Below are 24,998 nucleotides of genomic sequence, written 5' to 3' on the forward strand. Positions count from 1 at the left end.
TGGGTTCCGGGCCCGGAATGCAGGTGGCCACCGAGCCCGACCCGCGCCCCCGGTCAAAGAAGAGTTAGGCCAGCGAGCGTCTACACTCTACATGCTTTTTATTACAAGACTACCGAGCATACGTGGAAAATTCATCATCCAGTAACTACATCTAAAGCACAAATATTTGAAAAAAAGAGAAGAAACAGATTCATTAAATTATATGATTAAATCATTGACCAAATAGAAAATTTATATAATAAAGCCAGAAAAAAAGTTGTAAAATATAGTTTACAATAATTATTCACATTCAAGGCTGTACATCAATACATACAACAACGTGGCCCCGAACATGAATTCAATCCAAATAATTCATATATTAGATTTTAAATAACACAGACTGAACTAGAGGCCAACAATAGCCAGCAAATAACCTTATATAAGAATAAAAATACAAAAGTGTATATCCTAATATCATTGCATTATTTGTTTTCATAAGTTTTAAATTTTTGCTTTGCCTGTACATCACAGTTACAGCTACAGACCAGGTAGAGAATTTTACACATGTTCTAACTGACTGCCACCAACCTGAAAGACAGCTAACATACTATTGATTCATCCGATTTTGTGTTAAGGAACAGCTACAGCAGTTCTAAATAATGCAAAAATTTATTTTTGTCAATGTCCAATCAAACTTCTGATAAGGATAGAGAGGCTTTTCACCAGCAAAACGACCCCTATTCAAAAATCATTCTGCCAGATTGGTTGGGACTAGGGTGGATCACACGCTAAAAAAAGGTCTGCCTTTTGTAAAAAGTTCTCTGTACGCGAAGTTTGGTGTCTCTTCACACTGAAGAAGTGGGTTCTGGGGAAAATTCAGGTATAAATGTAGGCTAGTTCAGTTGCCCATCACAGCTGTCCGAGCTACAGATAAAACTGCTCTTGGCTGGAACAGCTCCTTCCCCAAACCAGTTCTCCACAGGCAGCCTGATTTGCAACTCCGCAACCTTGGGCCAGCAGCCTGCCCCCCTCAGAAGCTCTGGAAGTGACTCCTGCCCTGATTTAGGGCACTTGCCATATAGGCTGCCTAAGTGGGAAGGGCCACACCCACCTGAGTCACCGTCAGCTCACGTGAGCTTTGGATGAAAAGAAACAATGTGGAAAAATGCACATGGCGACATCTCTAAGAATAGTACCTGCATCATATTCTGGCAAGCGGCTGCAGCCTCTGCGGTCTGGGGAGTGAGCACCCTGTCTGTGGACCGGACAGGGGACAGGGGACCTGGGGTGTCAGAGGAGGGCAGGAAGTCCAATTCTCCACAATCCAGCCAAAAATCTCTGGCAGACTCAAGTGACACTGAGCACAGCACCTAAAAAATCTCACACACCTCTCCTCTCAGAATCAATGGACCCCAAACTAAAGTGGAGAAATTAGGAATGAAACCAAATTGGGTGTTCTGGGTTTGAAGACAGCCAGACAACCTGCAACACTGTGAGGGAGGACAGGGGAGGAGTCCCGAAAGCCACGTGGGCCAGGACAATCACCCTCTACAGTGAAAAGGCCTGGCCACTGTGCTCTACTAACTGCTAAGACCTTCCTACTGAGTGCCACCATTTGAAGAGCATAGGGGCAAATAACCTTATGTGAAACCCAACTGCCTACATGGTCTCTTTCTCAAGTAGAGATTTTGCTCTTTTACTGATTCCAAATGGCCCAATGTATTTTCGGAGTCTACACACACTTAATTACAAATCATCCACTATGCATGTGGCAAGGTCAGTTCAACACTTTTTATCTCTGCTGCCTGTGCAGATGCAAATTCAGTACCATTGTGGACACAAAGTACAAGCTTCTGAAAATATCACCAAGCATGTGAAAGCCACAGCAGCAGGGATGGGAAGGTAACTAACATGCAAGCATAACCAGATTCTGTCAATGAAAATAAGGAAATGCACTTTTGGAAAAATCTGTCACAAACGGACTGCAATAAATGATATCATTTTAGCATTGTGGGGAAAAAAAAAAAGAGCAGTCTTACTAAAACATTCTTTGGAACACACACCTTAGCAGAAACTGATTTGTCCAGAATCTGTAGGACAACTGAGGAGGTTGTGTGCTGGAACTCTGAGCATTTAAGCCTCAGATCAAGACAGGAAGAGAGACTAATACCACCTTTAAAACAAACTCTTTGTGACCCCAAAACACTACTTCTAGGAACCAAGGGTGGGGGGCGATCAGAGTCAAAATCAAAGATTTACGAGGGTATTCATCACAGCATTATTTAAATAGTGAAAAACCAGAAACCATCTAAATGTTTTATAACAGGAAAATGGTCAGATAAGTTACGATAAAACTGATAACCATATTAAGCTCTACAATCACTAAAAACAATGTTTTTAATCATTGTTCATGATGTGGAAAAATGCCTAAGATAAATTATCAAGTGAAACAAGCTAGATGCAGAACAGTGTGTGTTTCATGTTCCCACTTTAGTTTAAAAAGCAAACAAATGTGTGCATGGGGGGTGGGGGGGTTATACACCAAAATGTTCACAGTGGTCTCTTCTGGGTGGTAAGCCTACAGCTGATGTTCTCAGAAAGCAAATGTTTTAAGAAAGTACAGAACCACGTGGAGGCCCTGGGCTGGCACCTGGCCCTGGGTAAGTCTGTGCCACGGGGCGACTCCTGCAATGCCTACAGGCCTCGGCCACAAATACCACAGGGCGGCAGTAGGGGCCTGGAGAAGGTGCGGGGCCCACCAGCTCCGGCACAGCCGCGAGAGGCATCTCCCGCAAAGCAGGTCTGTAACACACTCCTGAGAGCCAACGTTCAGAACAGCAGGTGCAGTGCCTTTGTGTACCCCATGGGGCCACCTGCTACACGACCCATCGCCCACTGTCCTGGTCAGGTCCACAGAAAGAGGGAAGGAAACAGCCCCACCCAAGCCTGGCTTCCTGGAGTTCCCAGAGAGGGGCAAGGCGCAGTGGGCCACCTGAGCCTGTGGAGGCCACAGCCCCACCCCCTCCCCTCCATGCCCGGCGAGGCCACATGGTATGGGACCAGCTCTGCGTGCCAGCTATGTGGTTGGCACTGAACCCTCTCCTGGCCCTCACTAAGACACATGGCTCCTGAATCTAGTCAACAGGGCACTTTCTTTCTCAGTGTGGATAAATCACCTGTACTTCCATGTATGTCTGGTACATACTCGATTGACAGCCATGCCCACATCTTAGAAGGCAAGGCACCTGCACCGGGGACAGGCACTCTAAGGACAAGCTGCATACAACGAAAGCCGACATGGACAAGCACAGGGTAGGAAAAGAACATGTATGTGCCTTAAAAAAAAAGAGGAGGGGGGAAGAAGGCTCTGAGAGGAGAAAGGTGGCGAAGGGAGAAGGGCTCAGCTGTCACTGGCTCAGGCAAGGGCAGTCACTTCAACTCTGTCAGCTGCGAGCTGAACCCTGAACCCCTCATTCTCTGGTTCTGTAGGTTACGATGGAGCTGGCGGGTGAAGCCCAGGAGGTAGTGGCGCTGTCCAGAGAGGAATGCAGCAGACGCTGCGTCTCTCCTGGAGCAGCCCAGCCGAGCGCTCTTGTGAGAGCCAAACGCCAGCCCTGCTCGTTTCCCCATAATCGGACCCAAGGAAGAACACTGTGCAAGAGCAGCCCCCAACTCTCCGAACGGCACGCCCACAGACGCGGGTGTTCTAAGAAAGGTAAATGATCAACATGGGGAGTAAGCTGGAAATGACATTCCTGAAGGCCCAGAGAGACTTAATTTTTGAAAAGCAGGTGAACACAGGCAAGCCTCTTCAAAAGCGAGGAGGAGGAAGAGGGAAGCGTGACCTATGACCCTGGCCCCGGCAGCATCCCACTCCCCTGGGTGCCCCAAGGGCAGGCACGCCCCCCACAGCTTGGCACCCGCCCCGGCATGGGCACGCGCGCACACGCACCCTCGCTCACTCAAGCACGTGCAGCTCTCACAGAGCAGTGCACAAGACCCGAAAGGAAGCCGCCGGCACTCCCCGCCCCACCTCCGCTCCCGTCCGGCCCCCTGCACGGCCCAGCAGGGGCAGCTCCACAGCCACACTCCCCTCACCGGGCTGACACAAGGGCCACTCATATCACTAAACCCGTTTGAGAAAGACATCTTTTCTCCGATTTGGACCACTCGTCAACACGGGGTGACGGATGCTTTGTTCAAGACAGGAGATGGGGGCAGAGTGGTCAGGGGGGACCTCTCCTGTGTGAGCCTTCTGCTGGTGCCTTCGTGAAAGTCTCCAGGAAACGGCAGTTGTTCATCCCCTGGGGACAGAGATGAGTCTGTGAGCAGCCTGCAGGCAGCGGTGCCTCTACCCCGCCCACCTGGGGCTGCGGACTGCCCTCAAGGGACACGGGCAGGGAGAGGAGCTCTGAGCCCCACCAAGCCCACAGGCTTTCTCTGTCCAGGGAGCAGCAGCAAAGAAATCAAAGGACCAGTAAATCGTGGACCCCCTGCGGTAGGTATGCAGCACTGTGCTGCCTCTGAAAAGAGAAAGGCAGGCAGGCTGAAAGCACAGGGGGTGAGCAGGCTGGGCGCTCAAGACTCCAGTGTGGTGTTCCTACCCCTCATGCAAGGTGAGCACCATTTCTTCCTGGCAAGGTCCACATCTTGATGGGGATAAATGACCTGGCAGCATGAGAAGGCTTTCACACTTTCACTGTGGAGATGTGAACGTGCTGGAAGTCAGGCTACAAGAACGTTCCCTCACCACGAAAGGGGTGCGTGTCACAGCTGGGAGACCGCTGGTGCCCAGAGACCCTCAGCCCTAGCAAACCGCGCCGGGGGGCCTGCATGTTCCACCCTCGGACCAAACTCTCAGGAGGGGCTCATCAGGCAGCACTCCCCCACGTGGGGGACGCCAGGCCCAGTCTGCCCTGCTGCCCTGGCCTCGTGCCCAGAGCAAGGCACAGCCTTCCCTGTCTCCTGGCGCAACTGGGTGCCCACCTCTGACAGTGCTCTTTTCAGACCCGTGCTTCTTTCGAGCTCCACAGGGCCAACCCCGCTCAGAGGGACGTTCAATGCGAACGGCCTGCTGGCACCCTCCAACCTCAGCGGCGGCTCCATAGCACACCCCGACAGCCCGCTCCACATTTCCGCACCTGGAGCCTGCCCAACGAACACAAGCCATGGAGTGCTCACAGCCAGAGCGATGCAAGAAGGCAAGCAGGGGCCCCGGCAGGGCAAAGGGGCATCAAGTAAGGGACACAAGAAAAGAAGCACACGGACCAAAGCCAAGAACCCTCCCACCCGCCAGAGATCGAAGCCACCCTGGCAGAGGCGTGCATGGCTCCCTGCCGACGGGTTCTGTGATAACCTAGGGGCAGGAAGAGCCCAGACACACACCCCATCCCCTCGGCCACAGGAGGACTGGCCGGTGCATGACCAGGGCGCGTGGTGCAGAGCTGGTGACTCGAGTCTGTTCCACTCGCCCGGGCGGGAATCAGGTGGACGTGCACGGCGCTGGGTCCCCAAGACAAGGAGAGCTTGGGGAGCCTCCACAGAGCACAGAGAGCAAGCAAAGCGACCCTGAATTCCTTTTCGTTATTGGTTTTGTTCTTTGTGTGGTTGGGTATTTTTTTCTTCTTTTCTTTTAAATAAAAAAGCTGCAAGGTTCTGCCGTCTGCGTCCCCCTTGAGATGGCTGGCAGGTGGTCTGGAAGCGTCCCGGAGGGCGGTGAGCCGCGCTGGGGCAAGTGTCCTGGCAGCGACTGCGGCAGCCGCAGACCTGTCACTGCACAGCGGCATCCGGGTGGCTCTGGTATCTGTGTCTCCACACTTCCTGGATCTTTTTGCACCATTTGTGAGCGTTCCCACTCGGGTCCATCAGGTAATACGTCCTGTTCGGCTGTGGAGACAGAAACCGTTTAACGATGCCAAGGGGGTGCCACCGAGAGCAGCACCCTACTGCAGCCACCGAGGCTACCTTTGGAGGCACACGAGCATGCGGGTTTTCGCTGTGCATATGTGCAGACATCACACGTGCGGGCAAGGATCTACAGTTCCCTTAGGTCACCCCCACCCTGACAAACAAGCACAGGGGCCTGGGGGCCCAGCTCGCAGCTGAGCTGGGAGCGTGGGGCCCCTGGGACACGAGAAAAGGGGGAGACAACTGCCCTGCAGAGGAGAACCTGTACAGACAGACTCACCGTGTGCACGAAGAAGGTTTTAAAGTTCTTGGCCTCTGGTCGGAGTTCTTGTGACCATGGAATTTCGCCTTTCAGGACTTTGTTAACAGGATCCACATAATACAAGTGTGGCCCTTCTGTGAGCAGTAACTGTCGTCGTCGTGCAAACAAGCCCTGATGCAAAACGAAAAGACCCTGCTCGTCAGGGCTCAGAAGTGGGAGCGGGCAGCACCTACTGCGGCCTCAGAGGCTTGGCCATCACAGCAGCCTGGGGCTTGGGACCAGCGCCAGCCCTCTGTCCACTCGCCTGGAACCTGGCCTCTCAGGTCACAGAGGGGCAGGCAGAATGAAGCGCCCAGCCTGCCTGGCCTTTGTGAGCTGGATTCCAACGGCCCCACTTGGGCGTGTCTCCCTCCTGCTGCCATATGAGGGAGTGGCAGCACCGGCAGGCAAAACCGAGCCTGCTCCACCGAGCCTGCCAGGGACAGTCAGGGCGCCCCTCGTGCCCTCTGCTCCATGGGGTGGGGGTGGGGCTCCCCACTGCTGGCACCGACCAGGGCGGCGTGTGCAGCATGGCCAGGAACGGAGGCCTGGGGCCTGAACTCAGAAGGGCCCATGTTGGCAGAGTGTTTGTGGAGTCTGATATTTTTGACACAATTAATCCATGAAACAAATAACAACTTTCAAAAACAACTCTAATGAAGTAAGAGACAACTTGATAGGATATCAAAACCCCAAGCCAGAAACAAGAGGCTGTATTTCTATTTTACCACAGCCTTCCTGTGTGGTTTCAAACAGCTTCCCCCAAGTGGCTCAAGTCTTCCTTAGCCGTCAAATCTAGAAATGATCTTTCAGAGAAAGGGAACCAAGACCAAGGACACATGCGCAGCAAGGATCAGCCGGAGCCTGCGGCGGAAGACCAGACCCTGACGTGGCTGAGGGGAGACAGGCCCTCGGGGAGATGCAGCGAGAGTCTGACTTACCTTTCGCTTATCTACGGGACCCATCTTTAGTATTAAGTTATTTTCTACAAACTGGTGCCTATAAAAAGAAGAAAACAAGAATGAGACGCTCACGTGAGTCAGGGATAAAAATTCTCCCCAAGCTCCTCCACTCAAAATGAACTTGCTGAGGGCATCTGCGTGCCTTGCCCAGGCCTCTCCCGTCACGGCCCCAACTCGCTCCAGGAAGTCAGGAGGCCCCACGTGTCACAGAGGGCGCAGGTGCCCACTGCTCGACCGCTTTCGGTCGGGGTGCGCAGACCAGCACCGTTGCCTGCTGCTACCTCTGGCTCGGCAGCACAAAGGTGGTGGCGAGGGGACGCCGATCCTCCTTCATGTGAACAAAGCTGGGGTGAACACAGAGCCCCTGAAAGGGAGGAGGCTTCTGAGAGTCAGCCCCAGGACACAGACTGCTGGCCACGTGCCACCTCCCCAAGCTGGGCCCCCCAGTCCAAGAAACCAATCCTCAGAAACCACCGAGCAGCTGCAAATCACAGATCCCGGAAAGACCTGTGCCGGACTCGGTTTGAGAATATCTTCTCTGGTGTTTCTACCACAGTAACACAGCACTCCTACTCAAATATGGCAGGAGTTTGGAAGAGAAAGCTAGGAACACAACTTTGACTTAATGTGCATTCTAGCAAGTATACTTCACTTTGACTCCAAGGAGGATAAAAGAGGTTGTTTTAATGTCTACGGGTTCTTGCTTTTGGTTAAAGTGAATAGTTACCGGTTTATGTTCTGACTTTACTGAAATTCCTGATCTGAGGATCTACTGTAGAACACAATAATATTTTTTATTTGGAAAGGCCTAAGACAACTGTCATCTCCAACAGTGACAGTTTTATTACCACTTTAGTATCTGAGCGCACCCACACGGGACCCAGTGCGTGCAAGACGACTGGCCGAGCTAGCAGAACCGTGTTTTCCCACCCAGCTCACCTGGCCCCGAGGTCTGCCCATGCTAACCCAACCAGACCCAGGCCGGCTCCAGAGCTCACAGAGGCCCCATTCCCAAGAACCCAGCCTACATGTGAGTGGACATAGCCGCAGGTGGATTCTGAAAACTAAAAAGAATTTTAATGAAAACAGTGCTGTATGAGGAAAAGTACAACACCTCCCTCTCAGAGGTACTTAAAAACCAAACTAACAAACAAAACCAAGACTTGAAACAAAGAGGAAAAAAATTCAGGAGATTTTTGAAAAGCAGATAGAATGATCTGCAGCACAGAAACAGATCAGACGGAAAGTCCCTTCTAACCAACAGACCCTAATGTAGAAGAACTGGATGTGTAGTAAAGAACCATAAACTAACCATAAGGGGAAGACTTGAATTAAAGTGTACTAGGTGTGGGGGGGTCCGGGGCGGGGGAGGCAGCCAGACCCCCGGGGGCGCTGGGCTGATGGTGCCACAGCACCAGGGAAGCCTGACAGACAGGTACAGAAAGAAGTGGCCTCACGGTATCTTTGCAGCCTCATGTGGTCTGACAGGAGACACCGAACGAAATATTAGATCGAACAAGAGATTCTGGTTTTCCCTGAGCTTGAGAAACTGGGGAAGATTTTTCTCGAGGATAGCTGACACTGAGTCCAGTTCGCCGGCAGCCCCAAAGCAGTCCAACGCCCCCGCCAGGGCAGAGCTAGGAGAGGGGGGAGGAGTTCCTGTCTAAGCAGCAGTCAGGACCACGGGAGGACAAAAGCACCTCCAACTATAGAACCACCACGGTGAACCAGGAGGCAGGCTGGAGAGGTCTTCAGTAAATATGGCCCACAGGGTCAACATCACTCTGCAGAGCACATGCAAAGCAACAGGAAAGGCTTAAAGCTTAAAAAAAAAAGAACAAAGGATACAAACTAGCAATTCCCCAAAGAGGGCATGGCCCCAAAATTTTCAATGGCTCTAAGTAAACAAAACTGAGCTAGCTGCCCTTCCTGGGTGCCCTACTGGGGTTGCCCCGGTGTGTGTGTGTGAGCACCTGCTCAGCACCGGCGCCTGTGGTCCTGAACTTGAAACTCGCTTAAAAGCAATTTGGAAATGATGTATTGAGACGTAATCCCACTCCCAGCCATTTACCCTCAGAAGGTAAAGAAAAATGAAGATTAGAAGCACAGATGTCCACAACAGTAGTATTACAGTGAAACCGAAACCACAGCAATGGCTCATCAACAGAACATTCTGGCACCGCAGGGAAGCAGGCAAGCCCCTTCCTCGTCCCTGCCGTGAGGACCCCACTGACAGAGCCCAGCCTGACTACGTGGACCAGCACGCTCTCAGGCCCTGTCACACATGCACAAGCGCAGCCTCCGCCTCTCGCACTCCTCCCGGGCGGTGACAGCCAATGCGGGCTCCTGACTGGATCCAGTGGCTGGGGTGATACGACCCCGAGGCGGGACACAGAGAGGCTCAGAAGCTCCATTATTAGCACAAATGCCACAATCCGATCGGGCAGTGCATTTGCCAATTAGCTTACAACAGGCTGCTAGTGAACTACCTTGAAAAGTTTAAGTACTTATTAAAGGAGTCATTTTCAATTTTTTACTTCAAAAAGTCAATTTCCACTCCCCTGAAAATGCACCCCCCGCCCTGCGCACGAGGCGCGTTTTCCTCGCTGGCAGGTGGTGGATGCCGTCCGCAGACTTGGAGCTGAAGCCAGACCCGAGTCAGAGACTCTCAGAGTGTGGTCAGCAGGCAGGTCACCGCAGCCATGCTGACCACACAGTGACGCTCACCACTGGCTCTGTGCCGATGTCCACGCAGGCTTGCCCATGGTCGTTTTGCTAGGGGGGATGCTGTCAAGGTACTCCTTCCTCCTGATCCCAAAGCCAGGGTTCTCTCCTCCTCACCCTATCCCTCCAGCAACCCCCAGGCCCCAAGAAGGTCATCTTGGAAGATGCAAGCCTGAGGCCACAAGCAAGTCTGAGCCACTTCAGGGCACAGTCACTCCCAGGGAAGCCGAGCAAGCCGGCCAGAACCCCAAGGTGGCTCTTCTGACCACCTCAGGAAGCCTCTCCACACTGGGCTTTGACCCAGGGGATGGAAGAACAAGCGACTGTGGCCAGTTTGCTCTTAAACGCCAGCTCTGGGGACCCCTTTACACCCTCAAACTTGATGGAAGATCCCAAAGAGATTTCCTTTATTGGGGTTACACATTGATATTTAGGTAGGAGAAATTAAAACAGAGACATTTTTAAATACTTAATTCATTAAAAACCACAAATAAAACTATCACATACTAATATAAATAACATTTTTATTCAAGAGTAACTTTTTTCCAAAACAAAGATAAGTCATGGGAAGCATGACCCCACTGTACATTTTGCAAATCTCCTTAATATCTGGCTTCAGAGAAGACAGCTGGGTACCCCCATCTGCCCCAGCCTTCACTGGGCTGTGCCCCGCTGTGCAGGCTAGAGCACACGAAGGACTCAGCCTCACTGAGTCAAGTAGCCGGAACAGGAAGGAGTGCCTTTAAAAGCCTCTTCAGATGACGATGGGCATTCTTCTTTGATAATGCACCCAATCAACAAGCGGAGTTCCTTCAAGGTCCGCTGCCACCTGGAGTTGGAGTCCCACGACGGCTCTCTCACACTCTGAGACACTAGAACTCGTCGGTGTACCTGGCACTTTGAACAGCTCTGCCCCCAGCACCCAACCTGGAAAACGGTGGTTTGCCGAGTCATGGAAATCACCCCAACACCGACAAATTACCTCCCACGATATCCGCCAATCAACTCATTACCGTCACGACCTCTCTCCTCAAGTCTTTAAGTCCTGGGAAGATGTCAAACTCAAGTGAGGGATAAAGGTTCCCCAAATCCTAATTTCGATTTTATCACTGGTAACAAATACTAGCAGTTGTTTGTCTTAAAGGACGGGCTCATTCCACTCCTTTTCTGGAAAAAACGGCCCAACGGCCAAGTCTGAATAACCCCAGTTTGCCAGTAAAACAGTGTAGTGAAAACGGTCTTGCATGCAAAGAGCAGCTGACCGCACTCCCAACACCACTGCTTTGCTTGAGAGAACTCACCCTTGGCTTGGCAGCAGAGATGCTTCCTGCAGACTTCCCGGGAACTGCATTCAGACTACTAATAAAACCAGTAATTTTTGACGACTACTCCCAAGTGAGCCTGGTTTCTTTCCTTCCCGTGCGTGCGTGGAAAGCCCAGGTGCTCGAGCACCACCTGGTGCCACAGCCTGGACTCCTGACCTGCCCCCGAGGCTGTGCCAGCCACTGCTTCCGCAGCACCGATGCACAGGTCAACAACGCATCTGTTCCAGAACAGGCAGTGAGATTCCAAAGCAGGACTCGAGGCAGACCCTGCCCTGCGCCTGAGGAGGCGCATGCAGCTGACACTGTGCTCTTCGTGCGACTCTGACGGAGAAACTGACTGCAACTGCAGAAGAGGCAACCTTCCCAAACGGTAGGATCACTCCGGTGGGTGCCGGACAAGTTGGTCTGGTGTGTGCCGTTAAGCATTCTGGGAAACTCTCTGGCTGATGAACTTGCCCTCGTGGATGTTTTGGAAGATAAACTCAAGGGAGAAATGATGAGTCTGCAACATGGGAGCTTGTGTCTTCAGACAGCTAAAACTGCGGCGGGTGAAGACTACTCTATGACCGCCGACTCTAGCGTTGGGGTGGTAACTGCAGGGGCCCCCCAGCAGGAGGGAGAGAGCTGGCTCAGTCTGGTGCAGAGGAATGTCAGTGTCTTCCAATTCACCATCCCTCGGATAGTCCAGTATGGTGCTGTGACTGTGGTTTTCAACCCAGCGGGAGGTCTCACATATGTGACTTGGAAACTAAGGGGACTACACAAGCACTGTGTGATTGCAAGTGGGTATAATCTGGATTCTGTTAGATTTCGCTATCTTACGGCTGAAACACTTGGCACTCATCCCAGCAGCTGCCATGGATGGACTTTGGGAGAACATGGCGACTCAAGAGCGGATGTGTGGAGTGGAGTGAATGCAGCAGGCATTTGTGCCCAGGAACTGAATCCAGAAATGGGAACAGATGGTGGTGGTGGAAACTGGAAGGGAGTGCATACGAGGGTGGTTCAAAGTGTCTATGAAGTCATCACACTCAAAGGACATACCAACTGGACTAGTGGATTAAATATGGCTGAACTCACTGAATCCACATTGAAAATCTAGCCAGGATTCGTCCGGTGACAACGATGGTGCAGGGAATGCATGGCACTGAGAACAAAGTATTCCTGAGCTTTCCATGTATCCTGAATGCTCGGGGATTAACCAGGGCGATCAGCCAGAAGCTGAAGGATGATGAGGCTGCTCAGCTCAAGAAAAGTGTAGAAACCTTGCGGGACACCCACAAAGACCTAAAGGCCTGTGACTTCCGGCTTCTAGAGCTTTCAACACCACAGTGTGATTAACCATGAATGATCCTCTAGTTTTCATCCATGTGCATGGACCGCAGTTAGCTTTTCTCTTCCTAAATATGTGAATTTGGGCTCAGAGACTTGAAGACCACGCTTGGTTCAATGCTTGCAATATGAGCAGTATCTGGAGATTTAGCCACTCGTAAGGAAAAATATAACTTGGCCAGAGGGATGCCAACTCACTCCTGGTGTCCGCAGCCGCCTCTTTAGCCCAGCGAGCTGCTGCACCAGGGCCCGTGACAGTGCCGGGACTCCTCACCCCGACTGTCACCTGGCAGGCACTCCGCCATGTCAACGGCCCAACACTCCTTGGCCTCCCAGCTGTCGAGTGCGCTTTCCCAGCCTGGACAACGTAACTTCTAAGATGCCACAGCGGCTTCTGAAGTTTGGCTCTGAAAGAGCTCCTCACATGTACACTTACAACAAGCTATTCGTTTATCGTTCCAACTCTGAATGACAGGCCTCTGGCGCTGCAGTTCCACCGGCACCAGAACAGTATGCAAAACCGTTCTGTTCAGAGACACGGACAGAAGGCACTGACGTCCCGCGTATAAGGGGAAGAGAGCCCTGGCCTGTTGTAGCTCCGTATCTACAGTTCTGCCCAGTGTCTCCGGAACACGCATCAGAGAGCGCTCTGACAGCCCTCGAATGTAGGTGGGGCTGCTGGGGGCTGAGAAAGCACATCTCTCTCTGAGTCAATATGAAAAATGTTGTAAATGTCCTTTTGTTTTAGAATATATCATTAAGATCTACAATGATAATTTCAGATGAAATTTATGTTTTTCAGAAATCTTTAAATTTTATTGCAAAACAAGTCAGCAAAGTGCCCTGAGATCCTGTTGTGTGTCCATGTAAGCCTAAGGAAAACTTCAGGATTTCAAAGCAAGGATTTACCAGATGACACCGAGTTACAGTGATTATAGCAGATGTAACTGAAGACAGCTAAGAGCCCAGCAGGAATACTGAGAATTCACTAAATCTCTAAAGCTGCACATATTTATACTGTAAACCTACTCCTGTAGATTCAAAAAAGACAAAGCACACAGCCCAGTAGCTGCCAAAGCAACAACATCATGGTCCAGGGTGCAGCCTCTGAAGACGTGCACTGCACACACTCAGAGAATGAGAGGGAGAAAGCAAGGATCCTCTTAATGCTATTACACAATTATTACCATGCCCCTTGGGCTGTACACTGAGAGCCCTGTCGTAAGAACAAAGATCTTGCCCTGCCAAATAAGAGATGCTGCAAGCTTTGAGAATCACCAGCCCAGAGAGCCTGAACCTGGAGGGAAGGGACGAGAAGCCGGAACAAAGGGAGGGAAGGCAAGAGGCCTCAGTCCTGCCCAGAACCCAGGCTGCAGGGCCTCAGGGAAGGCCCTAGGTAAAGGCACACAAGCCTTCTGGGGAGTCCCCCCAAGGCTGCATGACAGCGGGCCCAGGAAGCTCGGCGCACAGACCTGCCCGGAGTGCCCGGCCTGGTGGTGCTCACACCATTCTGACCAAAGCCTCTTCCTCCCTACTCCGTACACACTGATAGTCCTAAGCAACACCACTTTAGGAAGGGTAAACTCCCGAGAAGTGTAGGTTATTCCAGTTGGCTGACGTCTAACTATACTTTTACTAGAGACGATAATTTCTAATGGTTTGCAATCCTGGCTTCATCACCCACTCCTTCTCCTTTGCACCCTGCCTCCTCCTCTTACTCCTCCAGGCTCGCCTAGCCCAGCCCTCCAACCAGCCTGCCTTCTCCCTCCATGCCCACGCCTACCCCAACACACCTCCCCGCTCATCCCTGCGCCGGACTCCCCTCCGCCCAAGTGAAAGGTGAAACCATAAAAATGCATGAAGAGGGCGCCTGGGTGGCTCAGTCGTTAAGCGTCTGCCTTCGGCTCAGGTCATGATCCCAGGGTCCTGGGATCGAGTCCCACATCAGGCTCCCTGCTCGGCAGGAAGCCTGCTTCTCCCTCTCCCACTCCCCCTGCTTGTGTTCCTGCTCTCGCTGTCTCTCTCTCTCTGTCAAATAAATAAATAAAATCTTTAAAAAAAAAAAAAAAAAAAAAAATGCATGAAGAAAAGTGTTAGGGTAGACACACTCTTCTCAACATGACCAAGATGGAAAACAGAAAACAAAAACACAGACGCGTTTGACTTTGTAAGAATTTAGAACTTCTATACAAAAATACACACAAAAAACTGAAAAGACAAACTGAAGAAAAATGTTTGTGAAACATACAACAAAAATATTCTTTGCATCCATGGCTCTCAGAGTCAATTTCGAAAAGATGGAAAATGTACAAGAAGAAAAATAGTCAAAGAAGACCAAGTACCTCGAAAGATAAATAGAAACGGCCAATGATGTTTGCCTCAACCAGGATACAGATGCAAATTCCCATGACCCATTTTTAGAGCATCAAAGTGCTTCAGGAGAGGCAAGAGTGCTGGGAGACAGGGGTTCCCCGGCACCGTGGACACAGAGCACCGCGTCCTCACATGTGCTCACACCCACTCTACCTGCCAACCCAGGGCCCCCCCTTACGAGAAACACCCAGGCAAGTGGGAAAACCTACATGCAAAAGATGATCTGCAATAGTGGAAACTCTAGAATGCCCCACACGCCCCACCTAGGGGCGGTGGTCATTTGGTCGGTGGTAAATCCACGTCAGAACACTGATGCTGACAAGGCCTGGCTCACTGAGCCCTGAGGGTCTCAAACCCACTCATCCCCAGGCCAACACCTCCAAACCCCTAATTCAAGCTGGACCCTTTGAGGGTCCTTGTTTCCCGAGCATTAATGGCAGCAAGGGAGGTGTGAGGTGATGCGGGGCCTTGGCAGGCAGTGGAGATGGAGGGCGGGCGCCCGTGCTCTCGGTCTCCCGCTGCTCGACTCCCACACGCTCGGCTCCGCTCTTCTAAATGGAGCACAGCTTACATCTATGGATTCTTACCAAGGGTTTCCACTGGCCTGCTTCTCCAGTAACAACCTCTTCTCATCTTCGGAGAACTCTAAGTCCAGTTCAAAAGAATTAGTGTCCAGGTCATGGATATACTGCTCGATGTTGCTGCCCGCCATCTGCGGCAGGCCTGCATCCGAGGCGGACAGGGAGTGGGAGGAGGAGGATGAGGACACCTGCATGCAGCCGAACTGGCTCAGGAGGTTGTCGTACTGCACAGAGAAGAGGGAAGAGTGAGAGCCACGCACGATTTCTCTTGGGCCCCCAGCCCAGACCCAGCAAGCTCACGCCCTGGAGGTCTTGAGGCCCCCGTGGCCGCTCTGACTCCTCCTGCACCAGATGGCGGGCCCCTGAACCAAGGCAGGGCTGGGTGCTGCCAGGTCTGGTCCCCCTCCTGATGGGCTGACCCCCAGTCTTCATCCCCAGGAAGAGGAGACCCAGGGCCTGGGGACTGCTGACCCCTGCAAGCCCTGGGCTACCCCAACCAGAGGAAAGAAGAGGGGGGATGGATGGCCTCCTGGGTGCAGAGGCACCCTCTTGTAAGCTCAGGAGCCCTCCTCCTTGACCCTGTGGCTTGACGTTTCTAAAAGTCTGTGGTTGTCACTTGTCCCAATTTGACTGTGTTCAATTTTAAAAAAAATATATCCCTTTTAACTATAGCAAATATTAATTAAATTTGATAAAAAGCTGCCTGCTCTTCTGGAGAAAGCTATAAACCGGTGGTAACACGAAAATGGACTTACTCACAGAAGTGCCTGTGCATTCAGATACCCCTGGGGCCGGTGAGAGGGCCAGAGAGCCCCCAACAAAGACCTAAGGAAGAGTGCTCGCCCTTGACGGCCTGCTCCCCACAGCTGCAGGCCCCACGCCTGAACCCCACTGCAGCCAAATATAAGGGAAAAGAAGCCACCAGCAAGGGCTGAGACCAGAGCCCGCATGTCCTTCCAAGTCCCCTGTGTGTCCAGAAAGGCCCCGGCTGCCACCCTTGAAGGTGGGCCCTGGACACAGCACACCCCCCCCACCCCTGCAGACCGTGCTTCCACCTTCCTGACTCACTGCCGGGAGTGGCCTTCTCCCAGGTGCTCACACTGCACAGACAGCAGGCTCAGACCCACCTCACTGGCTCCTGGGTGGAACTGACCCTGGCTGGACACTCCTACGGCCTCTCATCTAAGTAAGGTCTTCTTCTAGCACATTCTCTGCTTCTGCTCTGTGAGGACTCCCTGGACCAAGGCCGCCTCTGCTCAACATCCCAAAGTTTACAGAGGCTTCCACTGCCAGGTGTCTCAGGAGCTGCAAGGCCAATGAGACGGATGTCTCCATCATCTCCATTTCTAAAACAGGGAAACTGAGGCATGGAACTGCCCCAAGACCACAGCCTGCTAGCTAGCACCGAATTAGGACCGGTCCTCTACGTCTTTCCTACCGCGCCCCACAGAAAGCTCCAGATGTATCTCAGCTCTCTGCTCTTTGATCCTCGGTAGCATCTAGGACGACCCGCAGCACAAAACGCAAGCCCAGAAAGAGTGTGTGACAAGGGGTGACGCTGGCTGGCATGGGGGTACCTGCTGGCGCGCACTAAGGAAACTCCCCATGATGCTCCAGCACGGAGGCTTTTCCCAAGGGTGCCACACCTGGCACACCCCCTCCAGGGTCTAACCACCAGCACCACCACCAGCCACGGCAGCAGATTAAGAACACACAAGAGAACCAAGTGCCCGCTCTCTTCATTCCCTGAGCAAACACAGTTCCCAGTTCTTTGCCCCCAGAGGGAGCCCCCTTCCTACTGAAAAGGACCCCAGACTCTCTTGGGGCCTTGTGGATGAGAACATGCCCCTGGAAGACTGTCAACACCCACAGAATAGGAGTGCCCCCTCCCGTATTGGACACCTTCCCAGGTCAAGGCTCACTTCACTGTCCAAATGCAAAGTCTGGTACAGCGAGCGCTGCCTGAATACCTCCCCAAGGCTTTCAAACCACACAGCTTTGAAAGCTGAGGTTGCGCCATCTAACAGAAAGTAAGCCATTAACCAATGGAGCTGGTTTTAAGATGGCCACACCTGAGTACTGAGAAGCCAGGGTTCGCAGCGAGGTGAATGCGACCAACCAGCAGACAGAAGGCCTGCCCAAGACACTCCGCTGTGCGTGTAACACACGTGCACAGGCACACACAGCTCCACGAAGCCGAGCCCCGAGTCAACAACGGCATGAGTGGCCCCTGCAGAGCCGGCAGTCAGAGCAAGCTGCTTCACTGGCCACGGCTCCAGAAGGACGTCAGGCCCGGGGGACGGAGGCCTGTGGTGGGGTCCCCCGCAGTCCGCACACGTGGAGGCTGCCGACAGCTGAGACCACCGTGGTGGGGGAAGCAGGCCAGGAGTGAGCCCAGATGGCTACCCACATCCGAATCCCTTCAAGTCTGGGCACAAAGGATATTTTAGGACAATGAAAGGGTAATGTGTTGTTTACAACAGTAAGTAGGAGACAGAAGAAACTCGGTCTCTGAGAGGATACAAGCAGTAATTTTAACTAAGCTGTGGATGACTTTTAGACAAAATCTAAATTCCCCAGTCAACTAATGTGGCACTCTATACACGGGAATTGGCTAGAATAAGCCATGATGACAGAAGTTACACCAAGAGAACGGACTGTGGATGGTAACAGAAACATGGGAAATCATATTTAAACATGGGGGGTCGTGGCGGAGGGTGAGGAGGGAGCACAGGACTGCCAAGAAGCTGGTCACTGGTGGTGTGAGGGGGGTGCACGGCCACTCACTGTACCCCTCTGCCCACTTCCGTGTCTTCACATCCTCCATAAGGAACGTTCAAACAACAAATATACTCAAGACCCCACCTCTACTAGGCACGAAAAGCTAACAGTGACCAGTGTCCCCCAAAAGTTCAAAGCAGCAGCACCCTGGGCTTCTGGAAGATGAGAAGCATTCCAGAATGTCTTTAGATGCACAATTACAAAGCACCAGCCAAAAGGAGAAGACAGAAGCCCAGGGTGACAGCATGGAGGGTACTGCTCCCACGGGTTCCAGTCTCCCTGACCCAACAGCACGCTGCCTCTGGGGGAAAACTAACTACAGTAAGAAAAGGAGACTGCCCTCACCTCCCCCAGCCTGGCAATCTGCGCTTGGGGCAGACGGGCAGGTGGACGCTTCACTGGCCCCCGTACTGGGGAGACTCGGCCAGGGGCTGCACAGGGCTCAGCCACCAACACGTCTATACTGGCCTCCCCTCCAGCCATGCATTCCACAAGCTGGGCTCCCAGGGCCCATGGCAAGGACTCCCTGTGCACCGAGGAATGGTGGCACACAGCACTGCGGGGCTGTTCCTGACACACACGTGCGTGTGCACGCACACGCTCCCCCCCCCGACACATGCACAAACACCACTCACGCATGCACACCCCCCCCCACACACATACACCACATACACGCGCGCACATGCGTGCCCATGCTGGCTGGCTTACGTTTCCGTAGCAGTCCTCGTCATCCTCCGACATGGCTGGCAGGTAGGCGGTGAGTTTCGGAGGCGTCTGATGCTGCAAGTTCTCCCACGTGATGGACTCGAAGAACGGATGAGCTCGCAGGGGGCCGTACCCTCCCATTTCCTCACAGCCTAATCGCTTTGTGGCATCTAAAACCTGAAACAGAAGTCAACACAAGTCAGTGCTTGGATCGAAAAGTATTTGACAAAAACATTCTTTTTGAGTACTCCTTTTCAATTCTTCTCATCTCAGACAAAGGAGGGCACTAGGGCCTGTCCCGCCCCATCCCACAGCATGCCGTGGATAGCAGAGTCACCCCCGGGGCTTCGTTTACCTCTCTCAAGCTCCTAGCCTTCCCTTGCACAGGTGAAAATAACTCAAAATTTAACGAATAGCATCAAGTGTTCTCTTAAAATACACAATTAAAAATCCTACAACAAGAAAAAAATAAACATACTGTCTTTCATAACAAAGAGACCAAGAATCTGTCTAGATGGCGAGCTACCACGGACAGAACTCAAAATGCTGTGTTCTCCCAACCGTGCTTCATCTCAAAGGGCCCCAGAGTCGTCTCCTCCCAGATTCAGCTTTACGGCCCTAGACCCACCGAGCATCAACACGCTACCTGCTGACGGGACAGGCCCTGGAGAGGCAGGCCGACACAGGACTGACCCTGTCCCCAAGACGAAGGGAAAGTGAAGGGGAGGTCCAGCACCCGTGCACACCAGGGCAGGGACACTGCAGCTGCTAAACACAAACTTAAATACCTTTGCTGCGTGAATCGCTTACTTCTACTATAGTACCTGGGTGATCTTTAAAACCTTCCTGCAGCAGACTCTAAAGCTGACACCCACAGATGTCACTGTGCAGGATTTAGAGCCATCTGCCACTGTAATACACCCAGTAGCTCCAGCAACAAGTAACTTAAAATGCCATGTATGTTGATGAACAAATGCAAAATGATACAATGATTTCCTATCTTACTAAAGTCAAGAATCGGGCATTTGGAAATTGAAAAGGACTTACAGTAATCAGATGACACAAATCTACCTACACTCATTATCAACCCTAAGATACCCTTCTGTTAAACACAGGGGCCTCCAGGAAAGCTGCTCTGACCACAAGTTCAGAGGGACTCAGAGTGTGGCTGTCGGATCATCTTACAGAAGACAATTCAGAATATTTACCAAAAGTTTTTCCACAAGGTCTCTTGCCTTAGGGAAGAATTTTTCAGGAAAGTCATATTCCAACTTAATGATCTTCTGAAATATAAGATATTCATTTCTGTAAAACAAGAAACACCATTACTTGGGCAGAGTGCACAAACCTCCCCAGCACAGAGCTTTACCTTTCCCGGGCCAGCAGTCTCCCTCTCTCCTGCAGAGACACTGCTGCAGAAGTCCCCGAACCCTGGCCCAGCCCTGGCCCAGCCCCGGGGCTGCCCCCTCCCACCTCTCTTGCAGCTGCTACGATGGGCTTGGGGGTGGTGGGTGGTCTTACCCTGCTCGAAAAGGCGGCAGTCCTGCCACAAGCTGGTATATTATACATCCGAGAGCCCAAAGGTCTGAACTTTAAGGGAGGGGAAAAACAGAGAAGAACGACGTTTGTAAAATGTCCGTGACAAGCACAGTTCACTTCTGCCCTACTGGTTCTACCGCCCCATCTCTGATCTACTTCTCTTCTTTAAAACCAGGTCAGTGTGAGGGTGGGAACCTGCTCAGGGTCCTTCTTGAGGGGGCCTCCCTGGGGACCTGGACTTGGAGAGTCCCACACACAGCAGGCACTACTGGGCCAGGCCATGCGGCCATTCCCACAGACCCGCCACTGCCGGGGGGCCCCAAATGTCTCACAGGGCCCACGTGGACCTGAAGAGACAGCAGAGGTCATTCCTGACTACAGAAACACTGACAGTGACAGAGAAGCACCTTCTTCCAGTGCCAGGCAGCAGGTGGTGGCGCTGGTAAGGGGGCTCCCGGCAGTCACTGCAGGTCAGTACAGCGACGGATCAACTTAGATTCTCTCGCAACTCACTCAGCGTTTACCCTCAGGACACAGATCCAAGCCAAGGGGCCAAATGAGACAATCCACAGGATGTGCACAAAGCAAGCTTTAATTCTGTCCCTTCTTGAACTTGTGAAAAGCCCTATCCCTCCTTCATAAATATTTTAATTCCACATTTTAAAAGAAACAGTTCTAAACTTCCCTAAGCTGTTTCCAGAACCAGCTAGCAGGGACCCTGGAGGGGATGCTCTCCTTGTCTGTGATGTCCTCCTTGCCTGTGATGTCACCGCCCCCTTCCCATCCCGCCCTGCTCACTCTCGCCCCTCAGTGCCCTCTTGGAGCTCATGGCTGACATCAACTTTGCATATTTTCTTTCCTCTGGAAGTTTTTCTCTTTTTTTTTTTAATTTTTTTATTGTTATGTTAATCCCCATACATTACATCATTAGTTTTAGATATAGTGTTCCCTGATTCATTGTTTGTGCATAACACCCAGTGCTCCATGCAGAACGTGCCCTCCTCAATACCCATCACCAGGCTAACCCATCCTCCCACCCCCCTCCCTTTTTTTTCCTTTTTTAAAGATTTTCTTTATTTATTTGACAGAAAGAGAGAGAGAACACAAGTCTCTCCCTTGACCGACAGAGCCACCCAGGCGCCCCTGGAAGTTTTTCATTCTACTCCCAGCTCAGCACTACAAAAGCATCCAGATGCAACTTATCCCACACCGCCAGCTGCCTCCCCCGAGCCCTAAATGTACAAGGGCTCATGGGCTGCTGCATACAACCAGCTTCTGGAAGAGGCCACGGCCTGGCATTCAGGAGATGAGACTGCAGGGTGCAGGTGGAAGGGTCAGGCCAGCCGCAGTGCCGGGGGCAGGAAGGGCACGTGACATGGGTTAAAAGATACAAAAGATCAGAAATCTGAGGCACAACATACAAGTGGAGTGAAGGGCATTTAAAAAATGAATCTACAAGGGCGCCTGGGTGGCTCAGTTGTTAAGCGTCTGCCTTCGGCTCAGGTCATGATCCCAGGGTCCTGGGATTGAGCCCCGCATCGGGCTCCCTGCTCCGCGGGGAGCCTGCTTCTCCCTCTCCCGTTCCCCCTGCTTGTGTTCCCTCTCTCGCTGTATCTCTCTCTCTGTCAAATAAATAAGTAAAATCTTAAAAAAAAAAAAGAGAGAATCTACATTCTACCCAATAACTAGTTTTACACTTGGTTTTCTCTACTATCCAGTCTAGTTAAAATGGGGAGCCACACAAGACAGACACCAACAGAAAAGCCTCGGCCCTTGGCAGTGGCAGCAGCCAGAGACTGAGCGGGCGGCTGTGGGCAGGCTGCCGCCTCCAGGAAGCGGGACTGTCCGCATAGCCGGGCCTGGGCTCTTCTCACTCCTGTGCATTATCTGAATGTTTATCACCAGCAGGTCCCCTACCACTTAAGATGGTTTTTTAATACAATAAAAACTAAAGAGGAAAGTTGGTGTAACGTTTCTGAAAAGCAGTATGTACGAAGGATTTTTAAAATGCTAAGTTAGACCAAGTCATTCCACTTCCTGCAATCCAAGCGGAGGACCGTGAGGCAGACCCCACAGACTCAGGACACGCAGGGGCGCCCTTCCCCTCCCCGGGGCCTGGCATGTGTGGCACGTGGCAGTCACGCAAGATCGTGCCACGTAAATGAAAAGCACCTCAGTGCCAACAATAAAGGACGAGCTCAATGACCTACAGTAAATCCATGTGCCAGAAGCACACAGTGTCAGAGATGTCTACAGATGACTTCAGGGACACGGGAGATGCTGGCTCCGTAATCCCAAGAAACAGGGCTCAAGGTGAACAGAAGTCACGTGAACATACAGAAGACACACAGAAATAACTAACTGCAAAGACACTGGTGTCTGTAAGTGGGCTGCAGACTCTGAGTGTTCCTTGCTCTTGTACCCTCCATATTTTCTAAGAATTCTTTATAATACACAGGTATCACTTTTAGAATCAGAAAACAAATCTTAACTATTTTTGAATAAATATCATGACTTAAACATTTAAAAGCATAAAAAGATACACAATGCCGTCTCCCTCATAGAGCTACCCCCTCACGCCCCCAGCAGGCCACTGCCCCCACTGCAAGCGCACCCACCCAGGAGAGTTTAAATGACGGACAAGCGAATGTGGGTAGACATGCTCCTTCCAGTTTTCACACAGAAGGCAGCGGCCACTCTCTCTTCCCATCTCACCCAGCAGAGCCTGGAGGCCTTCCGCCATCAGTGCTAAAGGGCGACTTCATCCTAAAAGCCCCAAATTGACGAAAAGCTAGCCCTTAGGCAGCCATGACATATGCTTCGAGAATCTGGCCCGCAGCACCCACCACCCAGCCTCGGCACCGTGGACACCAGGAGCCTATTCAGTCTTGCTGGGGAGCTGTATCTGCATCTCACCAGGCTGAGCAGCGTCCCTGGCCTCCACCCGCTAGTCGCCAATAGCACTCCCCACTCCTGCCAAGTGGCGACACCTAAAGTGTCCAGACAGGGCCAAATGTGCCCTGGGGGGCAGAACTGCCCAAGCTAAGAAGCCCTGCCCTACAACAATGTCTGGCCCACAGTAAGAGTTCAGAATCTGTGGACTGAGTAAGATTAAAAAAACAAAAACAAAGAACCCAGAGACTGCTAAGAGGCCCACCCACCTTCATGTGCGCCCTGCAGCTCCAACCCCTAGAGAGTTTTTAAAAAGCTGTCACACTCAGAAACACAGAGCTGCCCCCAGAACCACTCACTCCTCTGCCACTTCTGGCAGGGCTGTCTCTCAGGAAAGTGGCTCCTTGCACCCGGCCAGTACAGGACACTGACGGCGCGGCCCTTAGTCAACCCGGGGGAGGCCCCCCCACCCCCAGCATCAAGGAGCCAGAGAAAAGCTCCAGCCACAGAACTTGTCATCTGGAACGGCTCTCAACACTGAGACCACAGACTCTTCTGCTACCTCTCCGTCCTCTGCCTGCCTCAGGCCCGCCCAAGACCACTCTCCTGACTTCTCCCTGCTCCTGGCCATCGGCACCCCCATCCCCTTGTCCCCTGCTGCCCTGCTGCTGACTCTTCACTCTCCAGACCTCTGTTCCTGCGAGCAGAACCTCACCTATGCACCTCTCATTTTCAAAACTCAGGCCCCCACTCAGGGCCTCGATCCTGTGGCTCCAGGCCTGTGCCGGTTCTAAGCACTGGGGAGGGATGGCTCGCACTGGCTGGGCCCTGGCTGGGAAACCAGCTCCACCCCCTCCCACACGGGATGCCTTCCGGGCCTCTCCCCACACTCTGCAGAGCCTGTTTTGCTAGAGTTGACCTGCTGCCGCTGCCACCACCAGGGGGCACCAGCCGGAGGCAGCGCTAAGGATCCCAGGGCTCAGGGACACGGCAAGGAATACTGACCTCCTGGCCACACTTTTCCCCCACTGAATAGTTGCTCCTAAAGGAACAAGATCAAATCTCAAAGCATCAAGCAACAACAGCCCCAGGAAGTATAACAAAGAACAATAAAGGAGCACACAGGTTATCCAAGAAAGATACTGATAAAGGCCATAAAAGGCACTCCCTTAACTATTAACTGTACATGAAAAAACAAACGTAAGAGCTACTGTAGTGAAAAGAAAATATCCTGGATCAGATGAAAGTGAGTTACCTTTTACAGGCCGACTTCTCTGTGAGCAGCTCTGGAGACACATACTGGGCTGTTCCTACAAACGAGTTGGCCCTGGCTGATGAGAAAAGAAAAAAGGGAGAAAGTCACACTGAGACACAAGCATTTACCAATGCTGCACCATGGATGCTGATGCTCACCCATCAGGGACGTCATGGTTCACAAGGCGTAACTGAGCTCTCGGTCACAGCACTAGTCCCCTGGAATCGGACTGACTTGTCCAGGGCCCTCCCCTCAAACCCCCTTCTTGGGGCTCTCTCCTCCAAGGGCTGGCTCAAAGGTCACCCGCTCCGTGACACCAGCCCTGACTGCCAGGGCAGTCCC

The 24,998-nt window shown here is 52.2% G+C and overlaps 1 protein-coding gene and 1 pseudogene across 3 annotated transcripts in view; one reads left to right on the plus strand and one right to left on the minus strand.

Annotated features, from left to right (window-relative positions):
* Window positions 1-81: 81 nt before the first annotated feature.
* The window catches only part of PDPK1 (3-phosphoinositide dependent protein kinase 1), an 82,999-nt gene continuing 58,082 nt past the window's right edge, over window positions 82-24,998 (minus strand). For all 3 annotated transcript variants that reach the window (XM_036083200.2, XM_036083199.2, XM_036083201.2), the window contains 8 exons: window positions 24,657-24,732; window positions 20,492-20,560; window positions 20,179-20,275; window positions 18,974-19,147; window positions 15,491-15,708; window positions 7,129-7,186; window positions 6,167-6,319; window positions 82-5,865 (listed from right to left, as the gene is read on the minus strand). In XM_036083200.2, the coding sequence (XP_035939093.2) occupies window positions 5,749-5,865; window positions 6,167-6,319; window positions 7,129-7,186; window positions 15,491-15,708; window positions 18,974-19,147; window positions 20,179-20,275; window positions 20,492-20,560; window positions 24,657-24,732 (962 nt within the window). In that variant the 3' untranslated portion in view covers window positions 82-5,748. The remainder of the gene's footprint in view (window positions 5,866-6,166; window positions 6,320-7,128; window positions 7,187-15,490; window positions 15,709-18,973; window positions 19,148-20,178; window positions 20,276-20,491; window positions 20,561-24,656; window positions 24,733-24,998) is intronic.
* LOC118530038 (L-lactate dehydrogenase B chain-like) lies at window positions 11,520-12,539 on the plus strand (annotated as a pseudogene).

Source organism: Halichoerus grypus, chromosome 6 (genome assembly GCF_964656455.1).
Source record: "Halichoerus grypus chromosome 6, mHalGry1.hap1.1, whole genome shotgun sequence".
In the NCBI taxonomy this organism is placed as follows: domain Eukaryota; kingdom Metazoa; phylum Chordata; class Mammalia; order Carnivora; family Phocidae; genus Halichoerus; species Halichoerus grypus.